This window comes from Bos javanicus, chromosome 10 (genome assembly GCF_032452875.1).
Source record: "Bos javanicus breed banteng chromosome 10, ARS-OSU_banteng_1.0, whole genome shotgun sequence".
NCBI classification, from domain to species: Eukaryota; Metazoa; Chordata; class Mammalia; order Artiodactyla; family Bovidae; genus Bos; species Bos javanicus.
Genome location: NC_083877.1, coordinates 80,367,310 through 80,392,729, shown reverse-complemented (window position 1 = coordinate 80,392,729; position 25,420 = coordinate 80,367,310). Strand labels below are relative to the sequence as shown.

General features: G+C 46.9%; 1 protein-coding gene and 1 long non-coding RNA gene across 5 annotated transcripts in view; one reads left to right on the top strand and one right to left on the bottom strand.

The window, feature by feature from the left end:
* Positions 1-10,711, top strand: part of DCAF5 (DDB1 and CUL4 associated factor 5) — a 93,455-nt gene extending 82,744 nt beyond the window's left edge. For all 3 annotated transcript variants that reach the window (XM_061429232.1, XM_061429233.1, XM_061429231.1), the window contains exons 8-9: positions 249-376; positions 6,045-10,711. In XM_061429232.1, the coding sequence (XP_061285216.1) occupies positions 249-376; positions 6,045-7,811 (1,895 nt within the window). In that variant the 3' untranslated portion in view covers positions 7,812-10,711. The remainder of the gene's footprint in view (positions 1-248; positions 377-6,044) is intronic.
* On the bottom strand, positions 329-24,805 carry LOC133254880 (uncharacterized). 2 transcript variants are annotated; one of them, XR_009738793.1, is made up of 4 exons: positions 24,310-24,804; positions 15,185-15,332; positions 2,204-2,276; positions 329-414 (listed from the first exon to the last, which is right to left on the bottom strand). It is a non-coding gene; the product is annotated as an uncharacterized LOC133254880 (long non-coding RNA). The 2 variants fall into 2 exon arrangements; XR_009738794.1 differs by lacking the exon at positions 329-414 and adding an exon at positions 1,159-1,873 and having other exon boundaries at positions 24,310-24,805.
* Positions 24,806-25,420: the final 615 nt, after the last annotated feature.

The window sequence follows — 25,420 nt, the reverse complement described above, 5'->3', positions numbered from 1 at the left end:
ATTGCAGTGGGTGGGTGTGGGCAATGCTTAAAGGCTAAATAAAGGCTCTGGGTAAGAGCACATATGTTGAGAGATATTTCATCTTCCTTCTTTCCATAGCAACTTTATCTGTAAGATTAGGCATTCTGCTGGTGATCAGTTAGTAAAAAATTTCGACTCTGGTTCAGAGCTGTTTGTTTGCTATAACTGGAGCCTGTTTACTTCCATCTGTTTCATCATTTGATTTTTGTTTCCTTCTGTCTTCCCAGGTGGCATTGGTAGGGTGGTCAACGGAGCCTTCATGGTGCTGAAAGGGCATCGGTCTATTGTTAACCAGGTCCGATTTAACCCCCACACCTACATGATCTGCTCTTCTGGTGTAGAAAAGATTATCAAGGTGAGGCACATTCCCCTTTTGTCCTTTTAGAGAAATCACTGCAAGTTTATAAATGGAAAAAAACAAAACAATGTATGTAGCACGTCATAGCTAAACATAGCTAAAGGTCTATCAGAATTCTCAATTATTTTGGCATATTACAAAATATGGAAAAATTTATGTTATAATAAATAGAGCGGTTTTTAAACCCTCCTTTCAGGAGGGACTCTTTTCTTAAAAATTAGTCACGAGGCTTTGAAACCAGATACTACCTGTATGCTGCTGCATTTCCAATGGCGTTTGATCTGGAGTCTGATGAATTCTGCTTTCCAAACCCCATCTGGAGATAAAGAAGCTACCATCCCCTCAGTTACTGGGTGTGCACTTTGCATTAATTGCTGTCCTCATATGGCACAGATACAACAAGTGACTTCCAGAACCATAGCTAACTTGTCTCAGGACATATCAGAAACCACTTGATGTGGTTGTGATTGAGGATGAACACTTGCATCAGTTGCGCATTGACTGAATGAACGTAACCCTGCCAAGGGATATTTTTAGAGCTTGTAAATGAGAGACCCAGTCTGGCCTGTGTCCATGGAAGGATGGCCCACTGCCCATCACTCACATTCCAGTGGACTGCTAGTAACCCTTCTCCACAGCTGAGAAAATGAGGGCTCAAGACAAATGATGAATTCCTGAGGACCCTGTGATGACTTGACTTTTAAGTAAAGATAGGTGATATCTCCTCCCTCTTCCCCCCAGCAAAACATAAAACTCCTCACTTTCCCCCAAAATAACAATTGAAAACTTGAGGGAGATTTCAGGGGAAATGTGAAGATTGATTTGTAACAAATGGATAGTTTTCATTTTCTTTTGTTCTTTTTGTAAAAACTATCCAACTTAAGTCTGAGACAGAGGAAACTATCAGAAATGTAATGTTGGAGTATGGGTCGGTATTTTTATTTGTCATTATTCCAACTCCCTTTATTTAGGTTTTATTGTTGATCAGGGCTGACTTTCATGATTGCATACATTTACTTACCCATAAATAAACAGGGCTAGACCTAGACTTAGACGGTTTTTATAGACTTTTTCTTTTCGCAGAGGATGAGATGTAAATTATAAATTTACTGTTTGGGGTTAATTATATAGCTAGCAGTGGTAAGGCCAGCACCGGGCCCCATTCTTTGCTCTCCTCGGTGTCCGGCCGCCGTTCCCGTGCTGGTGGGAAGGCAGCAGGTGGCCTGGCGCTCCCGCTGTATTTGTTCCTCTCAGCAGTCCTTCACTTGGGTGATCACTGAGCCGCCCTGTCCCTTGCGTTGCTTTCCCTTTTCCTTTAGCATGTGACTCACAGGTTGGCATAGTAGCATGTCCTCCGTAGTCCTGTTGACATCATTCTCTTTATCAGGGAACTCTGCTTGAGCATCTCCTTTAGAAGAGAGATTCCTGCTTGGCTGACACCCTAGGATGCTTCTGTGCTAAGTCTCTCCGATCGTTGTTTAGTCAGTTGGAATCCTTAACCAAGAGGTTAGAGGTTGGAGACTAGCCAAGTTCTTAAAGGAGAAAATATTTTCTCTGTGAAAATATTCAGACTAAACTGTAGAACTCATTGCTTCCAGGTTCCAGTGGGGTCTGAACCCTGCCCCACCAGGAGGCATGTTTAGCCACTGGAAACCTTAAGTCAGTAACAGTTAGTACCCTTGGGCAGCTCTTTGAATCTGTCTCCCATCTGTCAAGTGAATGACACCTAGGAGTGCCTTACAGGTTACCTGTGCCTGACAGTTTTTATTTTAATAAAAGTCACTTTCAGGTATTTATCTAGCAATCCAATGGTTAAGATTTTACCTTCCAATGCAGAGAGGGCCGGTCTGATGCCTGGTCGGGGAACTACGATCCCACTTGCCTCATGGCCAAAACACTAAAATATAAAACAGAAGCAGTACTGTAACAAATTCAATAAAGACTTTAAAAATAGTCCACTTAAAAAAAAAAAAAAAAACTTAAAAAAACAATCTCTTTCTTTCTTGTGTTTTTTCTGAGAGAGTCAATGGCTCAAAGAGCATCATTCCACCATACTTTAATCCAGCCAGCCTCTCTCTCCACCTGTCTCTGCTCCACCTTCTTCTCCCTGACTTGTCCTTTACTGATGCCTTACTAGCCTGGAGGAAAGGAGTCAGGGCCAGCCTCTTCTCACCCACAACAGATCTTATATCCTCTTGAATGCCCACACTTAGCAAAAAAACAGGGTTATTTTGTAGTTAAACATAAGAGAGAGAAAGATGAACAATTGCTGGCGTTTTCTTTTTCCTCAAAGACCAATATTTGTCTATTCACCCAGTATTTGTGAACCATACCTACTGTGTGTGATTTGCGCTAGGCCCTGTGAGGAATGCAGGTCCCCATAGGAATTGATGACCCAGTAGGAGAGAAGACAAATAAAAGTAATGAAAAGTGCAAAGGACATAAGAGATAGAAACATTGCTGTGTGGGGAGGCAGAGATTTTTTTCCCCCCATCTGGGGTAATCTCAGTACACTTGAACTATCTCAAGTAATACTTGAACCAGATTTTGAAGAAAAAAGTCTGCAAAAGAAAAGGAATAAGATGGGAAGGCCATTTTAAAGAGAGAGATTGGATATTTATTTTACTGAATCAATAAATATTTATTGATCACCTACTGCACTCCAGGTAGTATGCTCATGAGTAAATGCTCACAAGCAGCAAAGTGTAGGGCCTGTTTAAGAAATGATCATTTGGCCAAAGTGAAGAGCACAGAAAGGGGAGGGCTTGGATGTAAGGCTGGGAAGGTGTAGGCCACAGGTGGGCCCAGGGAGTCTTGGAATCCAGATGAGAGAGTGTGAAGCGCTCCTGGAATAACAACTTAAGTCTCTGTCTGTGTCGTTTTTCTTGGTAGGTGGCCAGATGTCTGAATTTAGTATAATAGTGCAGAGAGAGAAGAGGGTTTAGAGATGCTACATCAAGCATGTCACGGTCACCTGTGTGGGTCAGAACACTTGTTACTGAAATTGTGTTCCATTTCGATGATTTTTGAATAAGAATTGAACTGCATCTGTTTGCTCAACAGCCTCTTGAGCTAAACTTGTCACTGTCACTGGGCTTCAAGAGAAAGCTGCACATCCCTCCTCCTTTTCTCATGAACCTTGTCCCATGAGGAGGGATGTCTAGCCACAGTTCACATGCAACAGGAAGCTGTGCTTTCATTGCTTCACTTCTGAGTTGTTGCCTTTCAGTATTAAAAAGATAATTTCACAAATGTTTGAAATTGATGTTTTAAGGATGAGGACTAACATAATTGGGATGGTCAGTGCCTCTGGTGTTCAAAAGTCTGTTTGAGGATGAGTCTCAAACCTCTAGTTGAGGTACTCGTTTGCCAAATGAAGGAGGAAGCACTACAGTTATTGGTACTTTGGTATATGTTGCATCATTTCATCCTTCTCATGTCTACAACTGAGGAAAGAGCCTTCAAGGGTGAAGTCATTTGCTCTGGGCCATGTGAGTGAGGAGGCTCAGGTCCCTACCTGTTCTGCCTCTCCCACAGCTCTGTGCTATAGGTCCCTTGAGGACTGGAGACTGGCCATCTGGGATGGATCTTTTGTTTTGCTCTGAATCTTCGGGTTGCATGAGACCCGTCTAATTTCACTGTTTGGATGGGGAGCTGAGCAAACGAGAGCTGTGTGGGAACCCACACTCAAGCCTCTTGCCTTCTGATCCAGCATTTTGTTCCATTACTCCAGGCTTCAGGAATGAAGTCTACCTCAGCTTAATACATTCCAGAGCGCATATAAATGCCAGCTTTCAGTGTTGTGATTTTCATTCCTGAAGTGAAGATGCAGGGGGCTGGGCAGTAGACTAAACGCAGGCTCGTTGGATAGTTGAGCCAGCAAGCATCTCACCATGAACGTTTTGTTCTTCTGTTAAATTCTGAGTTTCTGGGAAGTACATAAGGATTTATCTTCATATTATATAACATGGTTAGTAACATTTTCCATTTTTAACTGGGGGAGTGAGATTTAGCCCAGCATATAGACTACGACTCTGAAACATCCTAAGGGCTTTTGCTTGTTGAACCTTTCAGTTTTTTTCCTAAGCCACCAAACTTTTATTCCCAGAGACATCTGTTTGCAAAGATACTCATTTATAGCTTGAGCCTGTTGCTAAAGACCAGATCTAAATGTTTCCCAAACATTGAGTCTCACAAAGAATTTGAGAATTGCTTCAGACAAAGCCTTTATTTTATGCAACTTATTTTATGCTAACTATTAATATATTCCAGTGTTTCTTAAAAGTTGGTGCCTCCACTTTCACACTCCTCGAGTGCTTATTAAAAGTGCAGAGCCCTGGTAACCTCCCCATGACTTACTAAATCAGAATCTCTGAGGGTGGGGCTCAGGAGTCAGTGTTTTAATTATTCTTCAGGTAATTCACATTCACACCAAAGTTTGAGAATCACAGCCTTAACCCTCCCCTGGGTGAGATTGTGAAGCTGGGAGTGGGAGGACACCTGAGGAGTTGTGGGCAGGGGACAAAGTTGAAGGAGGAATGAATCTGAATTGGGAATTGGTGAAGAGACCTAGTCTAGAAGGTTTCTTCAGCCCCTCTTGAACTGGGGATCCTCCTGAGAGATGCTGCCTCCTGGGAGATCAAAGTAAAGCATAGAGGGAGCAGGCCTCAGGAGCATGCTCACAGGAAGGCGAATTTGTCCTTGGATAACTTTGGGGAAGCAAAGCCATTGGCTTGATAGAGGATAGGGAATGAGAAGCCACTACTTTCTGGGTTGGGTGCCATCTAAAGATAGACAGGAGCCTGTTAAGGCAAGAAAATCACCTGGAATTTCATCTGAGTTGCCATAACTACCAGCTGATATAACCGAGCTTCTCTGTGCTGCTCAGGACCAGTCTGGCAGAGTCAGGTGAAGCTAATCGTTCTCATCTGCAGTGACAGCTTAATTACCTTGAACTCCACTTTTGCATAACTTAATTCAGCTCATAAAGCTGGGCTTTTGCATTCAGACAGACTTTAGTCTGAATCCTAGTTCTGCCACTTTTTGGCTATGAGCGCGAAGGTCTGACTGTGGAATGTATTAAGAGATGGGTCTGTGGGCTTGGAGGGTGAGTCCTGCCTACTCCAATAGCTAACAGAATAGTTGGGGAGCAAGCCAGCAGCTCCCTGGGTAAGGGAACCCAGTTTCCTGGGTAACTGATGCCTGCATGTCCAAGAGGGAACTGCAGTGTAGGCAGCTGGCTGTTCTTCCCAAGCTCCACTAAGCAATTCCCATTAGTTAAAAATAGAAATGTTGCATTTGGGGAGAAGTAGTTATAGGCTGAAATATTAACTGTTGCAGAGGACTGACTGCTGGTCTGTTTTCACTTTGGAAAAGTGGTACCTCTCCAGTCTTCTGAGAGTTTTGAACACACTGGGCAATCTTCAAGTCATCCTCTGTCCTCTGATATTATGTAGGGGGTTATTGTGATTTCCAGGCTACTGGTAGAGGAAGCTAAAGGGGAGGGGGGCAGTGGGAGTCATGGTATGTGTTTATCCTGGGCTTAAAGTTGGTTAGCAAGTCCTGGCTAAATGACAGGGAGAGTCTGGGGAAGCTCTTTATGGCCAACAGCTTTAGAATACATTCCAATCAGGCTTCCTTGGTTTTGTTTTCACTTTCTGTGCAGATCTGGAGCCCGTACAAGCAGCCAGGATGTACCGGAGATCTGGACGGTCGGATTGAGGATGATTCTCGCTGTCTCTATACCCACGAAGAGTACATCAGCCTTGTGCTGAACAGTGGGAGTGGCCTGTCTCACGACTACGCCAACCAGTCTGTGCAGGAAGACCCCCGGATGATGGCCTTCTTTGACTCCCTGGTGCGTCGCGAGATCGAGGGCTGGAGCTCTGACTCGGACAGTGACCTCAGCGAGAGCACCATCCTCCAGCTGCACGCGGGGGTCAGCGAGCGCTCGGGCTACACCGACTCCGAGTCCTCGGCCTCGCTGCCCCGCTCCCCTCCGCCCACAGTGGATGAGTCTGCCGACAGCGCCTTCCACCTGGGCCCCCTGCGGGTCACTGCCACAAATGTGGTGGCGTCCACCCCGCCGCTGCCCTCGTGTGAGGATGCCACGTCTCGCCAGCAGCGCCTGTCTGCCCTGCGGCGCTACCAGGACAAACGCCTCCTGGCCCTTTCCAACGAGTCTGACTCTGAAGAGAATGCCTGTGAGGTGGAACTGGACACAGACCTCTTTCCCCGGCCACGGTCTCCCAGCCCCGAAGACGAGTCCAGCAGCTCCAGCAGCTCCAGCAGCTCTGAGGAAGAGGAGGAGCTGAACGAACGGCGCGCATCCACCCGGCAGCGGAATGCCATGCGGCGCCGGCAGAAGACGCCTCGAGAAGAGAGGCCTGGCGCCCCTCCCAAGCCCACCGACACCTACATTGGCGAAGACAACTATGATTACCCCCAGATCAAAGTAGATGACCTCTCTTCCTCCCCCACCTCCTCCCCTGATCGGAGCGCGTCCACTCTGGAGATTCAGCCAAGCCGAGCATCGCCAACTTCCGACATAGAGTCAGTTGAGCGGAAGATTTATAAAGCTTACAAGTGGCTCCGCTACTCCTACATCTCCTACTCAAACAACAAAGATGGAGAGAGCTCGCTCGTGTCTGGGGAGGCCGATGAAGGGAGGGCGGGAACCAGCCACAAGGACAACCCAGCCCCTTCTTCCAGCAAGGAAGCCTGTCTAAACTCGGTGGTAGCCCAGAGGACCCAGGACATGCCGCCGGAAGGCCGCAGCAAGGACGCTTTTAAAGAAGGGACTTCTGCCGTAAGCCCCAACAATGGCCCGGGCCCCGAGCCCAGTGGCCACCCTTGGGCAGAGGCACCCGAGGATGCTTCTCAGGACTCCAACAATGGTGGCACTGTAGAACACACTTTTGAAACCAAGAAGCTCAATGGAAAGGCCCTAAGCAAGGCCCTGAGCACCCGGGCTGAGGAGCCACCCTCCCCTCCTGTCCCCAAGGCGTCTGGCTCCACTCTGAGCAGCGGGTCTGGCAACTGTCTCAGGACCCAGTCTGATGACAGTGAGGAGAGAAGCCTCGAAACCATCTGTGCCAACCACAACAATGGACGCTTGCACCCCCGCCCCCCGCATCCCCACAGCAATGGGCAGAACTTCGGGGAGCTGGAGGCACTGGCCTGCTCTTCCCCAGGACGTGTGGACACTGACCACGATAACTTGTCCCTGACAGGGATACTCCTACACAAAGACTGTTGTGGGTCTGAAATGGCCTGTGAGTCCCCCAGTGCTGGAACGAGAGAGGACCCCACTGACCCCCCAGACACAGACAGCAGCAGGGCTGTTCATGGCCATAGTGGCCTCAAGAGGCACCGAATCGAATTGGAAGACCCAGATTCGGAGAATTCCTCAGAGAAGAAATTAAAAACATGATAAATACAAAGGGAAAACAAAAAGCTATGAAAAGTAGCTTTACAAAAATTTTAAATCCTGTTTAGTGAACACAGAGGAAAGGAAAAATAGTATTAAAGGCACGTAAAACCAGGGCCTGGAATTTTGTGTCTGATGCTGCTCCCTTCTATTCAACAATGGGTCTGATGTTTAGCTGGCCGTTGGTCGTGCTGCGTTAAGAAAGGGAAAAAATGCAAGTGAGTCCTTTCTAGTAAGACTTGAGCATAGTGTACCTGTGCAGATTCTGTTACAGTAAATCCTTGTTGAGATGTTTGACTCGTTCTCGTGTGTGTGCACTGGCACGCGTGAGCTCACTGTCTCAGACTTGTCTTTCCATTCTCCATCAGAAAGGCTCTCTGGATCTGTGTTTTTTGCCATCTCACCTCGTTTATATGCCATAGATGTTCTGGTTTTAATGACGAGTGCCTGCTAAATCAGACTGTGTTGCCAGTGAGTAGTGGGTTCATGCTGAGAGAATGGAGACGAGTGGAAACAGGCCTTCAGCCCACTGGCTGTGCTGGGAAGGAAAGCATGGTTCCTTTCTTAAAGAAATCTTCCGTGTTTTCTCAGTAGCACTTCTTCATTGAGCATTAAAGTAGGTGTACTAAAAGTGGAGCGATTTTCATGCTCATGAGAGGTTAGCAGTTAAGATCAGATTCGAGAGAACATAGATCCCTGATAAAGCTCACTGGTTGCAAATTGATCGATGGTGCAGCACCATTCTGTAGGGGCCGTAGAATATAACTGGTTGTGGGTAACACTTTAACAAGTTAGGTGCTAGTTCCTAAGAGGCACTCAGAAGGCCAGCAGGCACTTGCTTGGCCCCACATGGTGGTGTCTCGGCCTATGGAAAGAAGGGGAAAGACAGCTCTCAAGAGCTTTGTGCTCAGACTACTAAAGTGGATGTTATAGGTGTGTTAATGAAGAAGTGTAGGGAGGAGCAGAGTGTGGTACTGCGTTCATTTAATTTAACCCGAAATGATCGATCAGAATTGGTGGGCCTGGCATCTTCCCTCCAGCCTGCAGTTCACAGAGGCTGTGGTGTTGTGACTGGATCTTGCAGAGTAGGTATCTCAGAGTAACAGATTCTTATTGAGTAGGTCCCTCAGGATGCAGAGTGTGTGGAGAGAAGAGTCACTGGCCTCTAGAAGAGACTCTGTTCATGAAGGTAGATAAAGATTGAGAGAGGAAAAGACAAGGATCTTTTCAGCATTGCCGTGGTAGTTACAGTCACTTGGTTATTGATGAAGGCTTGTACAAGACAGGGAAACCTAGAATGGCAGACAGCTTGTTGGCGTGGATGTCATGAAAGGGCAGGAGAATGCTGGGCAGAGATGAGGGGGAGAGAACACTACAGCTTTCTTGAGCACAAAGGCACTGGACAACCAGGAGCCCAGCGCCATGGGCCTGGGGAGGTCCTAGCTTGTGACTGGTGTGGCCTCACAAATCCAGCGTTCTTTTTAGGGATGAACATGTCCTACTGGAACTGGGACCAAGGGGAGGGAGCCTGTGGAGGATGAAGACGTGGACACATTTAGTGACCAGGGGAAGGGGGGTTATTTATAAAAGAAGGTTGTTGATCTAAGCCAGAAGGAGGGATCATCTTGCTAAGTTTTGTGAAAAGAAAGACGTGCCTGGTGTGTGTGCTGTGACTTGGGTGTGAAAACACTGTCTGAGGAGGAGGAGACAAAGGAGTGTGAGTAGCAGTGGAGATGCTTACAATTGAACAACTGTAATCTCACCGGGGAGTGGGTCAGTGATTCTGTAACCAGTAGAATTACTTTAATCTGTAATCAGAACGGTTCTATGATTTGTCTTTGACTATACACAGATAATTGTAAATTCTGGTTTTATAAGCCCAAGTCATTTTACATTTGCTTTTCCAAAATTTATTATTAAATTGGAATTTTTTAATCCTTTATATACAAAAAAAAAAGATATAATCACTCAGTGTGTGTTTCTCTTCCCCTTCCTAGTCAGCATGTCCAATCTTTTTATTTTATATTACTGCATCTAGCAGCAGCTGGCCACTTCTGACTTCTCTAAGGACAATCCACATATCTTCCTGGAGAAAAAGAAGTAGGTAAAGCTCCCTTGAGAACTAGCCACTGGGTAGTTACTGTTCCCAAATGCAGAACTTGATCTTTTCATGTTAAGAGCCTTTATCTCATTTGGGTACTCAGAAGAGAAGTCAAAGTTCATTCTTGTTCAACTTTAGAATCCAAGAAAAGATGTTTTTAGCAAGGATGCCTTCCATCCTTGGGAGACACCCCAGATTCTGCTTGCCAGGAACTCGGCCCCACAGCGTAGCCACAGAAGCAGGCTGAGAAATGCTTGTCTCTGTAGCCATTCCACTCTGATCCCCAGAGATCTCCTGTCTGTGATCATGGTCCTGCAAACCTGGCAGGAACTTCCACTTCTAGGGTCCCTTTGCCTAAACTTGTAGGATTGAGGCCTCAACTTTGGAGGCACATTTAATCCCCAGATTCTTCCGTGATAGCTATTTTTACTAACAGGGCAGATGGCACTTGATTAGGTTTGAACTATTCAAAGGTGCCTCTTATGGGTTTTTTCTGCATCCTGTACATAAAGTTTTAAGTGGCTGGTCCAGATTTATAAAATTGGTTCCCTCCACTTTATTTACCACCTGGTTTTGTAAGTGATTCCCATGTCTCTCTGACAACAGGTAAATGAGTTAAATGAGTAGTGGGCTTGGGGCGAAAGAAGGTTGCAACTGTGCTTGGTTTACTGAGCCCGGAGTCCTTGTTTGTCAAGGTGCCTTCCTCTGCTGAAGCCTTACCTCCTCACAAGCCCTGCCTCTCTCCCAGCAACGCTAGCTCTTCTCTTATGTATATGCAAATAAACCTATTATTCACTTCTCATGGCTTCCTCTTCTCTTCCAAGGAAGACTTGGTTGCTTAGACACCCCTCCTCCTTTATTCCTTTCCTGTTTCAATTCTTTCCTAATTGGAAACTTGATTCAGAGCCACCCTGAACACTAGAAGAAAAGCTGTGGTACACTGCCTCAATGCCAGTGGTCAAGGTCATTTCTAGGTATTGGGACAAAGGTCACATTAGGACCACAAAATTTAGAGTTGGAGGAAGTATCTACTTGATCTCCTTTCCCAGGCTTAGATGGACTTAGGATACTGAAATCCTGGAATTGACCCTTTTGTTAGTCAGAACTGAGGGAAAGATGCAGCAAAGTGACATTGCAGACAGCCTCAAAAGAATTATGTTTTCTGATGTTTCCAAATATCAAGTTGCTTTTCCTGCCCTGTCCCAGACATACATGGTAAACTTCTAACAGAAATTAAAAATAAACCCAACCCATCATATATCTCCTGCCTATAAAGCTGCCTCTTTCAGTTAATTGAAAAGTTCTTGCCAACCAAAATTCTTGTGAGGAAAATCTATACTGCCAAAGGAAGACTATCCATCCCTTATGACCTAAGCAAGGCAACATGCCAGCAATTGAAATACAAAGGTGAAGTACAGCTCGGTGAGTCCAGACTTGCCCACAGCATCAGGATAAGGGCTTTGGACAAGCTGTGTGTTTCTCTCAGGCGGGATGTTTCCGTCTTAAGTGCTCATTTGTCCTTGAGCACTCATGCTGGAGTAAAAATAACATTAAGTGTCTTGGGAATAATTTTGAATTTCTTCAAAGTACAGTGCTTCCCACATGCAGCAGAAGAAAAATGTATATGAAAAGAAAATCTAAGCCATCTGTACCCTAATTGCATTTCACTCTTAGTAAAAAGGTGGTAAGCAAAGTAAAAAGGAAGGAGGCTGAAAGGCAAAGATAAATGACTGGGCCAGCGCTGACCTGGCCAGGGACAGCAGGAAGAGTTGGTCAGTCCTGTTCACCCACAGTTTACTTGAGCTGTGCAGCAGGGGCCCACAGCGCTTATCTACAAGACAGTCACATTGTAAGGAAATCGAGTATCTAGTATTTCAAATTTCTGGGAAATGACTCCTTTCTGGAGCCCAAAGCCATGAGCTAATGGAATATTCCAGCTGAAATATAGAGTGCTTAGCTTTCGAGTCTCCCTGTATCTGACTTTGTCAGTACCTCCACCAAGGCTGGAGAAAGGTAGTAAAAAGTTACCAGGGTGCTAACCCAGATCTTTAGCCACGAGAGATGTGGTCCAGGGAAGCTGACATGGAAGATGTTTGAAGGGAGGAAGAATAGGACTGCTGCAGTAGGAGGAGTGAGATGCTAGGTGCCTTCGCACTGCTTCCAGATCACAGAACTAGCGTTGAACGTGCCACATCAGCCTCCAACACCGGGTCATCAAGATTCTTGAAAATTGCCAAATTTATAATGGAAGTCATAAAAGTGAAGGATTGGTTTGGGAGAAATTTGCTTTGCTGGAATGCATACATTCCAAGAAAAAATAATCCTGAGAACCAGCACACTGAAACAAGTACCCAAAACAGATGAGTATGGTTGTTAGTGGTTGGTATAGGCTTTCAGAGGGTAACATGTCCCTGTTGGACTGTTCGTAGATGCTATGGTCCGTGACACTATTTCGGGCTTCCCCTTACTTATTTTTTCTTTCAGAGTCAGTGTTTTTTTTTTAACATTTCTAGCCTCTCCAAGACCCTACCTTAAATTACTAAAGCTAATGTCTGTTTTCCCTCATAAGAGACACCTGTGAGCAGGACAGAAATAGCATTGAAATAACAAAAGAAGTGGATTCTGTATTGATTCTTCAATGGAGTAGCTTCATGAACCTTGGGCAGATCACTCAGATTCTTGAGAACTGTACAATCGAGGTCCCTCTCAACTCCAAAATGTCATTCTTTCCATACTGTTGCAGGAAGTTTGCGGGGTGGGGGGGTGGGGGGGGGAGCCTTCTAGGACCTGAGAGTGGGCTCTTGTCTAACATTCAGAAATTAATTGAGGAGACATGTGCTGACAAAGCAAGAAACTTTACTGGGAAAATGGGCACCTGGGTGGAAAGCAGGAAGGTAAGGGTACCTAGGAAGACTGCTCAGGCACGTGGCTTGCAGTTTCCATTTTTATTGTGATGGGATTAACTTCTGGGTTTTCTCTGGCCAGTCACTCTGAGTCAGGGTCCTTCCTGGTACCCTGTGCATTGCTCAGCCAAGATGGGTGTCAGCGAGAAGGATTCTGGGAGGTGGCAGGACACCTGGCATCTGCCTTTGACCTTTCCTGAATTCTGGTTGGCAGTAGCTTGTTCGTTCTGTGTTCCTTACCAGGACCTCCTGTCGTAAAATAACGTGCAAATGGCTACTGTGGTGCCTGGCCAGGGTGGGCAGTTTCAGTCAGTGTGTTTCCCCTAACAATTCCATGTACTGTCTACATCCCATTCCTATGAGTTCTCATTCCTGAGACATCACTATAGTGCCCACCAGAACCGACCGCTGAGCCAAGATCTTTGGTAAGTATACAGCTGCTCGGAACCTCAAGCTCCTCATTTGTAAAATGGGGGAAAATGCCAGTACATTGTTAGAGGATAAAACATTTGCACACATGTGCGTGCATGGGTGCGTGCATATTATTGTGCCTTAGAGCCCAATGTATAGAAAGCACTAAAGTGTTTGCATTCATTATTCCTCTCTACTCTGCCCTCATTGCTTGTTGATAGCAACCATGAAGAAGGCTTTTTTGGATGGGGTCTGCCAAGGAATATAGAAAGTAACTTCTCCTTCAGAGAAAGAATTTACTGTTTGTTAGCAATCCTTGGCGGAGAAGGCAATGGCATCCCACTCCAGTACTCTTGCCTGGAAAATCCCATGGGCGGACGAGCCTGGTAGGCTGCAGTCCATGGGGTCGCTAAGAGTCGGACACGACTGAGTGACTTCACTTTCACTTTTCACTTTCATGCATTGGAGAAGGAAATGGCAACCCACTCCAGTGTTCATGCCTGGAGAATCCCAGGGACGGGGGAGCTTGGTTGGCTGCTGTCTACGGGGTCACACAGAGTTGGACACGACTGAAGTGACTTAGCAGCAACAGCAGCAATCCTTGGGCCTTCCCAGGTGGCGCTAGTGGTAAAGAATTCACCTGCCAATGCCAGAGATGCAAGAGACATGGGTTCTATCCCTGGGTTGGAAACCCGTGAAGGAGGAGATGGCAACCCACTCCAGTATTCTTGCCTGGAAAATTCCATGGACAGAGGATCCTGGTGGCCTACTGTCCACGGGGTCGCAAAAATTCAGACACTGAGCATGCACACAGATTCAACAAAAGCAAACCTTATTCTTACTCTGAAATCATAGAAAAGAGTAAATTATCCCCGTTATAGTGGACCAGACTAAAGCTGAGCTTGAGGCCTTGGACACTACCTCCTACATAGGGAGCCAGCTGTCTAAAGGCTTTGTCTAAGAGCTTCTAAAAAAGAACCAGACTTGGCTGACAGGGCCCATAGATCCTTGCTTAGCTATTAGCAAGCCTTCGGGGCTAGGGGGCGGGGTATACTGGCAGATTTTATTAAACTACAGTCTTAATATGGTGGTACTGGAGATGACCCAGACCTCAGGAGCTGGGACAGCAAACTTCTCTCTGGCCTTGAGAGCTAAAATTCCTCCATCTGGCCATGGGCCAGCCCTAGAGAATCAAGAAAGTGGGAAGCCATGGAAATGTTCTGTGTTTGTGCCAAAGAAAAGTTTTGACCAGAGTTTTCCATGCAGGATTGTTTCACATGTGTATGTGTTAAATATTTTGTAACATCTAATTTAAGAAGAAGTTCAACCATTAAAAAAAACAAAAGAAGTCTGACTAAGCCAAGAGCGGAAATGGTCAGAGTTCAGTCCCCACCCACTAAAGCCTCAGGCCAGATCTGGAATAGAGATCTCAAGAGTACAGGCCTTTGAAGAGGGTAAGCAGAGGAATAGTAGAAAGGATGGATTTGAATTGCTGGTGGAAAAGAGACAGTGAAATTATACTGCGGTTGGGTGAGGCGGGGAACTTTTTAGATAAAACACATCTGCCGGAAGAGAAGCTAAAGAAAGGGTAGGAAGGGCTGCTCCTGAAGGGGTGGGGTGGGGTGGGTAGCTGTATTGTCTAGTCTACCCTCTCCTTTCTGAGGAGAGCCCAAGGCCAGTTAGTGGCTTGGCCTGGCCTCTGAGTCCGACACCTGCCTTACATCATGCTGTTCCTAGATGTAGTTCTTAGGGGGAGGAGGAAGGGGGACACTTACCTTGATCTCCCCACCCTCAGTGTGACTCCAGCAGGGCTCTGACGACAGTACACAGCCCTAGTGGGGGACTGAAGATGGCCTGTAAGGAGGCAGGGCGAGGAGGGAAGAGCCTTGTGCAAAGGAAGACCAGAGACAGCTGAGCTTGGACCGCCCTCACCCGCAGAAAATCAACACCAGGGCCCTTACCCTCAGACTAACGTTTCTTGTCGCTGCACCTCTCAGCAGCTCTGATGGCTCGTAGGGTGCTGAGTGCCATCCTGATGTTTCAGTGCCCAGAAAGGTCAGCACATCTCTTGGGTGAATTTCAGAGGGGACTGATAAACATCTTGGGAGACTGGAAGAAAAGATCAAAGGGATCAGAGGATGGCCAGTAGGTTTTTTATTTATTTTTAATTGAAGGATAATTCTTTACAGTATTGTGCTGGTGTCTGTCATACATCAACATGAATCAGCCATAGCTATACATATGTCCCCTGCCTCTTAAACCTCCCCCCACCTCCCACCCCATCCCACCTCTCTAGGTTATCACAGAGCCCCACTTTGAGTTCCCTGAGTCATACAGCAAATTCCCACTGGCTATCTATTTCACATATGTTAGTGAATATGTCTCCGTTCTACTGTCTCCATTCACCCCACCCTCTCCACCATCCCCGTCCCCATGTGCCTAAGTCTGTTCTCTACATCTGCATCTCCACGGCTGCCCTGCAAGTAGGTTCATCGGTACCGTCTTTCTAGATTCCATATACATGCATTAATATACGATATTTGTCTTTCTGACTGACTTCACTCTGTGTAATAGGCTCTAGGTTCATCCATCTCATGAGCACTGACTCAAATGTGTTCCTTTTTATGATGAGTAACATTGCATTGTGTATATGTACCACAGCTTCTTTACCCATTCACCTGTCAATGGACATCTAGGTTGCTTCCACGCCCTAGCTATTGTAACTAGTGCTGCGGTAAACATTGGAGTACATGTAACTTTTTTCAATTATGACTTTCTCAGGGTACATGCCTATGTGGGATTGTTGGGTCATATGGTAGTTTTATTCCTAGTTTTTAAAGGCATCTCCAGTGCAAGAAGTCTCCCTTTTCTCTACACCCTCTCCAGCATTTATTGTTTGTAGATTTTTTGTGTAAGCTCATTAGGTTTTAGGTATGCTGGCACTCAAGAATAAGAGAAGAACTTTCCAGTTACGAGCACCCAAGGACCAGAAGAGGAAGGAACACATTTCAAATGGAATCTACCCAGTTGGAGACCAAAGAAGACTGTCCAAATCTCTGTACTCATCTTGGCTGTGGGGTCCTGGTAAGATCTTTTTCCTAAACTAGCTGTGAGAAGCAGCTTACAGTTCAGATCTCTTCATCTTTATCTCAGTTTTAAACTTCCCTGCTCAAAGAAAACTCCAACACTTTGCTCTGCAAGCACCTGCCTGGGTTGGCATTCCATGAGCAGGTGCCACCTAGTTTAGCCTGACTGGGGACAGCAGGGCAGCCCCAACAGATGGAAGAGCTGGCAGAGACCCTGCCTCGTTCATGTCTGGCTGACCATGGGGGCAAGAGCTGACACAAAGGCAAGTTTGTCCTTCTGCTCAGGCCAGTGTCCAAATCCTACAACTCTCCCAGAGTGTCCTTCTACAGAGAGACTGGAGAGGATGCCCTAGGCTTGGCTCCTATTGATTCGGGGTGCTGTGTGTCTTCCTTGTGAGGTCAACTGAGTCCAGTGAGCAGCTCCATCTGACTACTGACTTCCTCTCTCTGCTCCCCTAATCTGGGATCCAGTGGGCAACCTCGCTTCCCCCAAGATGGGCGAGTATACTTGAGGCATCCCTGAGGGGTGGGGATTGGGCCCCCTGCCCACTAAACATCTACACTCTTTTTACTGATGGGAATCCAGGAGGAGGGATGGGGACCTGAAAAGGCAAAGAACCAATGGCAAGCATGCCTCTGGGGTCTCCACTGGAAAGAAGTCAAACTTAGAAGCTAGATGGAACGGTTGGGGCAGCAGGCCTAAGAGGCAACGCTGTGTCTTCATTATAGAGGACTGGCTCATGTGTGCCTGAGATTATTTAGACTTTCTCTTTTTAACTGGGATTGACTCTTGTGATTGGTGATGCAGGGAAAGATCAAGAACTCTGCCATTTCAGTCCTGGGTGCCTATGGGGCCAGGGACAAGACATGGCAGTCAGGAAGGCCTCTCTGGCCAGGCCCCTGCCAGAACCACTTGACCTTATGACTGATGATGGCCTCTTCAGAAGGCTTCTTCAATTCCTGGACAATGCTCAAGTCTTGAGTGCTCCTACCTTCAAAGTCTAGAATAGGCAGTAGCCTCTAAAATGTTCTCTAGGCACAGAGACAAACCTAGACAATGTATTAAAAAGCCGAGATACCACTTTTCAGACAAAGGTCCGTACTGTCAAAGCTATGGTCTTTCCAGTAGTCATGAACAGATGTGAGAGTTGAACCATGAAGAAGGCTGAGAACCGAAGAACTGATGCTTTTGAACTGTGGTACTGGAGAAGACTCTTGAGAGTTACTTGGACTGCATAGAGATCAAACTAGTCAATCCTAAAGGAAATCAACCTGAATATTCATTGGAAGGACTGATGCTGAAGCTGAAGCTCCGGTACTTTGGCCACCTGAGTCGAAGAACCAACTCATTGGAAAAGATTCTGTTGCTTTTCAGACAGAGTCAGATTGAAGGCAAAAGGAGAAGGGGACGGCAGAGGAAGAGATGGTTAGATAGCATCACTGACTCAATGGATATGCATTTAAGCAAACTGGGAGATAATGGAAGACAGAGGAGTGTGGCCTGCTGCAATCCATGGGGCCTGAAAGGGTCAAACACGGCTTAGCGACTAAACAACAGCAACTAGGCACAGAGGGCGTGACTACTCCTATGCCCTGCAGCCTGTGGAGCGCCTGACCCTAGGGGTTGCCATCTGCACTGTGGTCTACATGACTGGCACCTCCCAGTGCGGTGGGAGGCACCATTTGCTCAGCTGCACACCGTGATCCTGCCAGCCCCCTCCAGTGGCGCTCCCAGTCCAGAAAAGGAGGCATGTTGAGTCCCAGTCTCCTTCATTCTCTCCTCACCCTTCTGCTAAGTGCACTGTGGACTCCCTCCCTACAGGGTTCCCTTCCCCAGTCTCCCTTCCTTCCCCTATTCTGACCAGCCTTTAGCACAAGGACCAGGTCATTGCACAGGCCGGGTGGAGGGAAAACCTGAGCCCACCACACATCCGTGACCCCTGCCAGGCTGACATCGCAGGAATCTTCTTCTCAGCCCTCAGGGTGACTTCAAGGCCAAGAGAGGGTCAGCTGTGCGGTTTCCCAGGTGCTTCTGCCATTCAGCCCTCCCCCTGGGACACTCCGTGGGTCCTGCTCTATGAAGGACTGAGGGGTCAGAGGGTGGGATTGAGAAACAGCTTCCGCACCATCCCTGCCTTCTGGTGACCAGACCCTCTGTGCCCCTTTCTGCCCACTCCTGGGCCTTTCTCTCCTGCCCCTGCTTGCCTTCAGTCCCACAGAGAGGGAACTAACAGCCCTGCGTCCCTTTCCCCTTCCTGGTGCCAAGGAATCTTCTTCCTCCCCATGCTCTGAGTCAGAGCCCAGTCACCTTCGAATAGCAGAAGAGTGAGTCAGAGAGAGATGAGGGTCTTAGTTGGGTAGATAGTGGTGTCCAGGGTACCCTGGGGTTGTAGGCTACACAAAGCTGAGATAAGGCTTACCTTGCAATAATATGGTCACAGTTAGTGGGAAAGGGATATGTGTGTGTGTGTGTATATACATACATACATATATTTGTTGTTTTTCAGTCACTCAGTCGTGTCTGACTCTGCGACTCCCATGGACTTCAGCACACCAGGCTTCCCTGTCCTTCACGATCTCCCGGAACTTGCTCAAACTCATCTCCATTGAATCAGTGATGCTATCCAACCATCTCATCCTGTGTCATCCCCTTCTCCTCCTGCCTTCAATCTTTGCCATCATCAGAGTCTTTCCCAATGAATCGGCTCTTCACATCCAGTGGCCCAAGTATTAGCACAACATCCATCATGAAGTAGGCACTGGATAAAGAGTGCCGCTCTTTGTCTCATCATAATCTTGTCTTCGGGCTTCCTGGTGGTCCAGTGTTTAAGAATCTGCCTGCCAACGCAGGGGACACGATTCAGTCCCTGGTTGGGGAAGATCCCACATGCTGCGGGGCAGCTAAGCCCAGGAACACAACTACTGAAGCCCTCGCGTGCCTGTGTTCCACAACTAGAGAAGTGGCCACAGTGAGAAGCCTACGCACCTCAACTAGAGAATAGCCCCTGCTCCCCACAGCTAGAGAAAAGCCCGTTCGCAACAACAAAGACCCAGTGCAACCAGAAATATATTAAAAAATAAATAAAATTTTTTTAAATGGGTTGTTTTAAGGAATAATAATCTTCTTCCAGGTCCAGTGACCTGCTGACCTTTGACCTCATGTCTTTGATGCCAGTATTGAGCAAAATGTTGAGGACATTGGAAGTGGGAAAAATCAGGGTGACTTCTCCAAAGGCGTCATCTCCTTTTCCTAATCTGTTCCCTCTCAGCATTTATGAGAAAGCGGCGTGGAAGTGCAGCTCAGTGTTTTGAAATGCTGGGTTCTCTCTTTGTCCTAAATACTTTCAAATAAAGCCAGCCACAGAAGCCACTTAGCAGAGCTAGAATTTGAAAACCAGGAGCCAGTGAGGGAAAAGAAGTGACGACAGGCAGAGAGAGCTCTAACCCTCACAGGCACAGCAGCCACTCCCAGCTGTCCACCAGGCCCTACCAGTGACTCACTGGGACCGTCCAACAGGGGTTTGGTCTGTCCAGTAGGAGGATAGCCTTCACTTAAGAAAAGCCAGTTATGAGAAATCTGAACTTAGGGAACCAGAATGAGGACAAAGGGATTCACATTACATACAAATGGATTCTTTGCAAAAGACTTATGATGACACGCACGTGCTTTGTGAAAAGATGCACCCGTGGGTGTAGGGCTGTAGGGTAAGCTCTGAGCCAGTCCCTTGAAAAGAAACCACTTGGACTTCCCTGTTGCACTTACACTGCAGGGGGCATGAGTTCGATCCCTGGTCAGGGAGCTAAGATCCTGCATGCCCCACAGTGCAGCCAAAACAAACAAACAAAAAGAAACCAGTCCCCTAGGAGACTCCAAGGGATGTGTTAACTTCGGGCTTTGCCCAGATGGTTGATCCTCCCAAAATGTAGGACATTTTCCCAGGGAAGAAATTTCACAGTTTCCACCATCCATAAGGGTTTTAGTCTGTCTCTAGGAAGTCAGCAGAAACCCCAGAGAAAATTCCCAGCTGATCCCTTGAATCCTCCCTTCTCTTCCCAGTTCCTTGGTGCTCCTAGTGCTGGGAGAGTTTAAGGAGCCAGTCCCCTCCCACTCACCTCCTGGTTAGAAAAAAAGAAGATGGTCATTATAGGGTCAAAGATCTTTGCACCCCAAGAGCAAAACAAGAAGAAACAGTTTTTCTTCATAAATTTTATCCACGAGGGATAAAGAACAACCTCACTTTATGAGCTCAGGAAGTATAAATGTAGTCAGTGTCCTAGAAACTTAGTAAAGAGATGTGAGACAGGAAATAAAAGGTGTGTCTATCTCTGTTGTTCAGTAGACATGGTACATCTCAGTACTGATGTCCTGAGGCTTTGCAAGTCGGGATGGCAAGTATCTGTTGAGGCTATTATTTCCGTGTGGGGAAATTGGATGAAAAGAACAATTCTGCAGCCCCAGTCTTGTCTGCCAGCAGCAGAGACTGTTCATAGTCAGGCACCACTCAAAGTAAGTACGCACATATTCTATGTCCCAGGAATCCTCTCTCAGACATATGTTCTAGCCATTCTTGCCAGGTTCTGAAGGGGACACATACCAGATGTCCACTGTGGGTTTGGGTGTGGTGCCAGCAAAGTGGACAATAAAGTGGAAATGGGGGTCCAAAATGTGGTAGTAGCCCACCCCTAAGGACCCACAGCAGATAGCACAGTGGACCAGATGCTGCTCATGGCAACATAGACGGACCCCCAAACTACAGAGCTGAGTAAAGAAAAGTACAGAAAATGAACTGCAACATAATACCACCATGTGAGCAAATTAAAAATGCACACACCCAAGAGGAATCATTAATCAGAAACACATTAACTAAAAAACATTACATAAACTGAAACAGTTACCTGTGTGGGAAGGAACCTGAGAATGGGGAACGGAGATGAATATATAAATAAACCAGGACCACACAAAAACTTGCACCTGAATGTTCATCGCAGAATGATTCCTAATAACCAAAAGGTAGAAACAACCCAAATGTCCATGAACTGATGACTCCATCAGTTGGTACATCCATACAATGTGGTAGTATTTGGCCATAGAGTACTGATTCATGCTACAACGTGGATGACCTTTGAAAACATTATGTTAAGTGAAAGAAACCTGCACAAAAGACCACAAGATGTGTGATTGCATTTTTATGAAATGTCCAGAATTAGCAAATCTAAAGAAACAGAAAGTGGATTAAGTAACCTAGCACTGGGGGAAGGGAGATTGAGGGCAAATGGGGAGTGACTGCTAATGGGTATAAGGTCTCTTTCTGGGTGATGAAAATGTTTTAGACTTAGATTATAGTGATGGCTGTACAACTGTATGTGTATATATATGTGTGTGTGTGTATCAAAAACAATTGTTGTACACTTTGAATGGGCAGAGGGGGAGGGCATGCTCACATGGTTGCCAGTAACTTCTTCCTCTTTGAGCTTCTGGTTTCACAGGGAACTGGGTGAGTTCACCTACCTTAACCCTGCCCGCTGGCCATTTCCCTCAAACGTGCACTTTTACCTCTGGCCCTTCTGGCTCGATGGACTTTGATAGTGAAGGACAGGGAAACCTGGCGTGCTGCAGTCCCTGGGGTCGCACAAAGTCAGACACAACTTAGCAACTTCTAAGTTGAAGTTGCTAAGAACACAGCGAACAATTTCTGATTCAAAAACCAGCACTGGCAAAGGCTCCCTGGGACTGACTCAAAGCTGACTCCAGGGCAGGACTGACTATAGCTACATGGGGACCATGTCCGCCAGTGCCCAAAGAGGGTCACAGCCAGCCTGTGGGGGAGAGTTTTCTCACAATGGAAGTTGAAAGGGACCCGCAAGGCCTTTGGTGTTCTCTTAACTAGATGAAAGTTTATCACCAGTCAGCAGCGTCACTCTAAGAAGACATATCTTCTCTTCCTGGTTTCGTCAGTTTTAGCTGGGTGACTTTAAAATGCTACTTAACTTTCTCTGAGCCTCAGTTTCTCTCTCTCTGGGAAATGGGCATAGAATTACCTACAGCGGTTTGGATAGTAGATGAAGTAATATATGTGAAAACCCCTGGCACAGTACTTGAGAGACGTTTGCTGAACCTGCCTTCCAAAAATCGAACCTGCTCCTCCAAAGAGACAACCACATACACTAACATATTCTTGAATTTGGCAAAATTGGTAGAAGGCTCCAAATCATGGGAAGTAAAGGCATAATCTTAACTGAGAGTCTCTTATGTGCCAGACAGTATTGGGTGCTGGGGAGCAGAGATGGAAAGAATGGTTTTAGGAGTCGGATGTCTATACAAGCGACAGAAACCCAACTTAAACCCAACTTCGGTAGGAGCCGAAAAGGGAATGCGGTGGCTCAGTAATGAGCTGAGCTGTTGGGACTCCTGTTCCTCCTCCTCTTCCTCTGCTGCATTTTCTCTGGATGAGCTGAGAACAACTCCTATCCCTCCTGGCTTACTGCTGACCTGGGTGGGAGTTGAGGGACTGTCAGCAGATCCCTGGTCTCGCTTCCTGTGGAAACAGTGTGCATGGCCAGTGCCGTAACCACAGCCATTGAATCGAAACTCCGAGAAGCCAGTTTCCTATTAGGAAAACACTTTTTTTTTTTTTTTCACTTTTTAAATAAAATGTATTATTTTCCTCATTGAGGTATAGCCGGTTTATAGGAAAAATATCCACACGTTTAAGGCATCTCCACCCATTAAGAGACTGGTAGTGGCAGAAAAGGCAGCTTAAACCAACTGTATGGAACAATGATAGTAATTTATCGGCTCCCCCATAACTGAAAAGTTCTGGGATACAGTGGACATTTATTTCTCAGGCCCTATCCTTTCCCCCGCAGCTCTCGGCTCTGCCTCCGTGTGTGTCTGCTTTGTGTCAGGCCGGCTTCCTCCATGGCGGCGGGGTAGCCCTCATCATCAGCACTCAGAGCAAAGGCTGTCTTGTTCTCATCTGGCAAGAGCAGTTTCCTGCAGTCGTGGCAGGAAAGTCTGAAGGGGTGGCTCTGCCTGGACCACCACAGCCAAGGCAACGCCCAGGTCGACTCAAGACTGTGATGGGCTGATGTCCTTCAATGAGCCAGAGTCCGCCTGGAAAGTCACAACTCACCATGGGAGAGCGTGGAAGGACATGGAGAACACGCGCCCAGTGCCTCCCACAAGCCACAAATCTCACGGGTGAGGAAATGCGGCCAAGCCCACCCACGGTTCTACATCTACTTTGTGGCCAGATCTAAGGCCAGATATCAGTGGCTTTTGCCTACAGTTGGCTGCTTTTGAATCAATAATGGAATGGAAGAACTTGATGGGTAACAAACACCCCATCACTAGGGAGATTCAAGCCAAGGCTGGATGGGATCATAGCTATAAAAGGAATTACTGCACTTATCTCCAAGGAAGGAGGCCTGGGTTACTGGTGTTTTGTGGGAACAGCATGGGGTTGAGACAATTAATCCCAGGATGGGCTCATGGAAACAAGGCCCTCCAGCAGGGATGGGCCTGTCCTGTCCACTTCCTTGGATTTGTAACTTCCTGAGCGAGGCTCTGACTCCCCTCTGCCTTCCCCTCCTCCCTGCCCTGTTCCAGGCTCAGATGGACAAGCAGGGGCTGGTAATTGTATTTAGTTCAGTTTCCTCCCTGGCCCTGCCCACCCGATAATCTGATTTCCAAGGGCTGAGGGATGGCAGGGCCCGGGCTCAGGAAGAAATCTGCTCCCTGTGTCCGCTGGGCCTGTTAATTTGATAGAACTACTTGCTGAGCTTCCACAGAACCCTCATTAGGAACAAATTTCATCTGGTTCCCACAACCCTGGCCCTGGGGAGCTCTCCAACTCTCAGCCCAGAAGGAAATTCAGCTTTCCAATTTATTACTAATTTCTGCGTAAGGATAGTGTCTTTATCATAATAACAGCAACCCAAGATTGAGCACCTACGGTGTGTTAGACACAGAACCAGGTGCTTTAAACCTGATGACTCACTGGGTGTGCTGTTCCCCTGTGAATTCACAGGTGCTCCAAGCTAGGCCCTTGGATAACGATCCCCTTTGTCACAGGATTCTCCCTCCATTTGAATGGATTTACTCTTGGGCCTGCGACTTTTGGCCAGATCAGGGAGTCGTGTGATACTCAGTGTTTCTAGGGCAAGATGGCTGTCCGAGTGGAGCAGGATCTGACCCAAGTCACCTCTCCTGCCAAAGGGCTTCTGGTGTCTAACAGATGCCAGCAGTCAGTCAGAACACCTATTGGAGCTCACCTTTGCCATCCCACCCCATCACCATAACAACCACCTGTGACTTCAAACCCCATTCTAAAGCTCAGGGTGGAAAGACAGACTCTGGGTCCTGGAGAGAAGCAGCTTTGCCATCTATCAGCTATGTAACCTTGTAAAGGTATCTCAACACTGAGGCAGGGATTCTTCATCTGGGAATGGTGAGAGTATAATCTACCTTAGAGGGCATTTGTGAGCACTGAATGAAGTAAAAGTATAAGCAACATAGTCTCTGGTTTCACTGCGTGGGATGGGAATTATGAATCACCCTCAGCTCAAGTATTTTCCCAGAGCCTGAACTACCCCTGGGCCAGGCCATCTGGCCTTCCACTTTGACTTCCTCTCTTAAGAGGGGAATGGAGGGCTTGCCAGATTGCTCATCACATGGATCTGTTTTATTCTGCCTTTGGCCACATCACACAGCATGTGGGATTTTACTTCCCTGATCAGGGATCAAACCCATGTGCCATGCATTGAAAGTGCAGAGTCTTAAGCACTGAACCACCAGGGAAGTCCCTCATCACACAGAAATTGTGTGAATCACCTGCTTGTTCTTTGAGGGTCTCTGTCCCCAAGGAGCTCATGTTTTCATGACACTGATGACAGATAAGTAAATGAATATATATTTTCCTTTCTTTTTTTTTGGCTGTGCCATGTGTCTTATGGGGTCTTAGTTCCCCGACCAGGGACTGAACCCAGGCCCCCTGCAGTGGAAACGCAGAGTCCTAACCACTGGACCGCCAAGGAATTCCTGTGAATGAATACATGAAGTATCACACTGTGACATATGCTCTGTCCGAGTAGACACTGGGGAAGCTACTG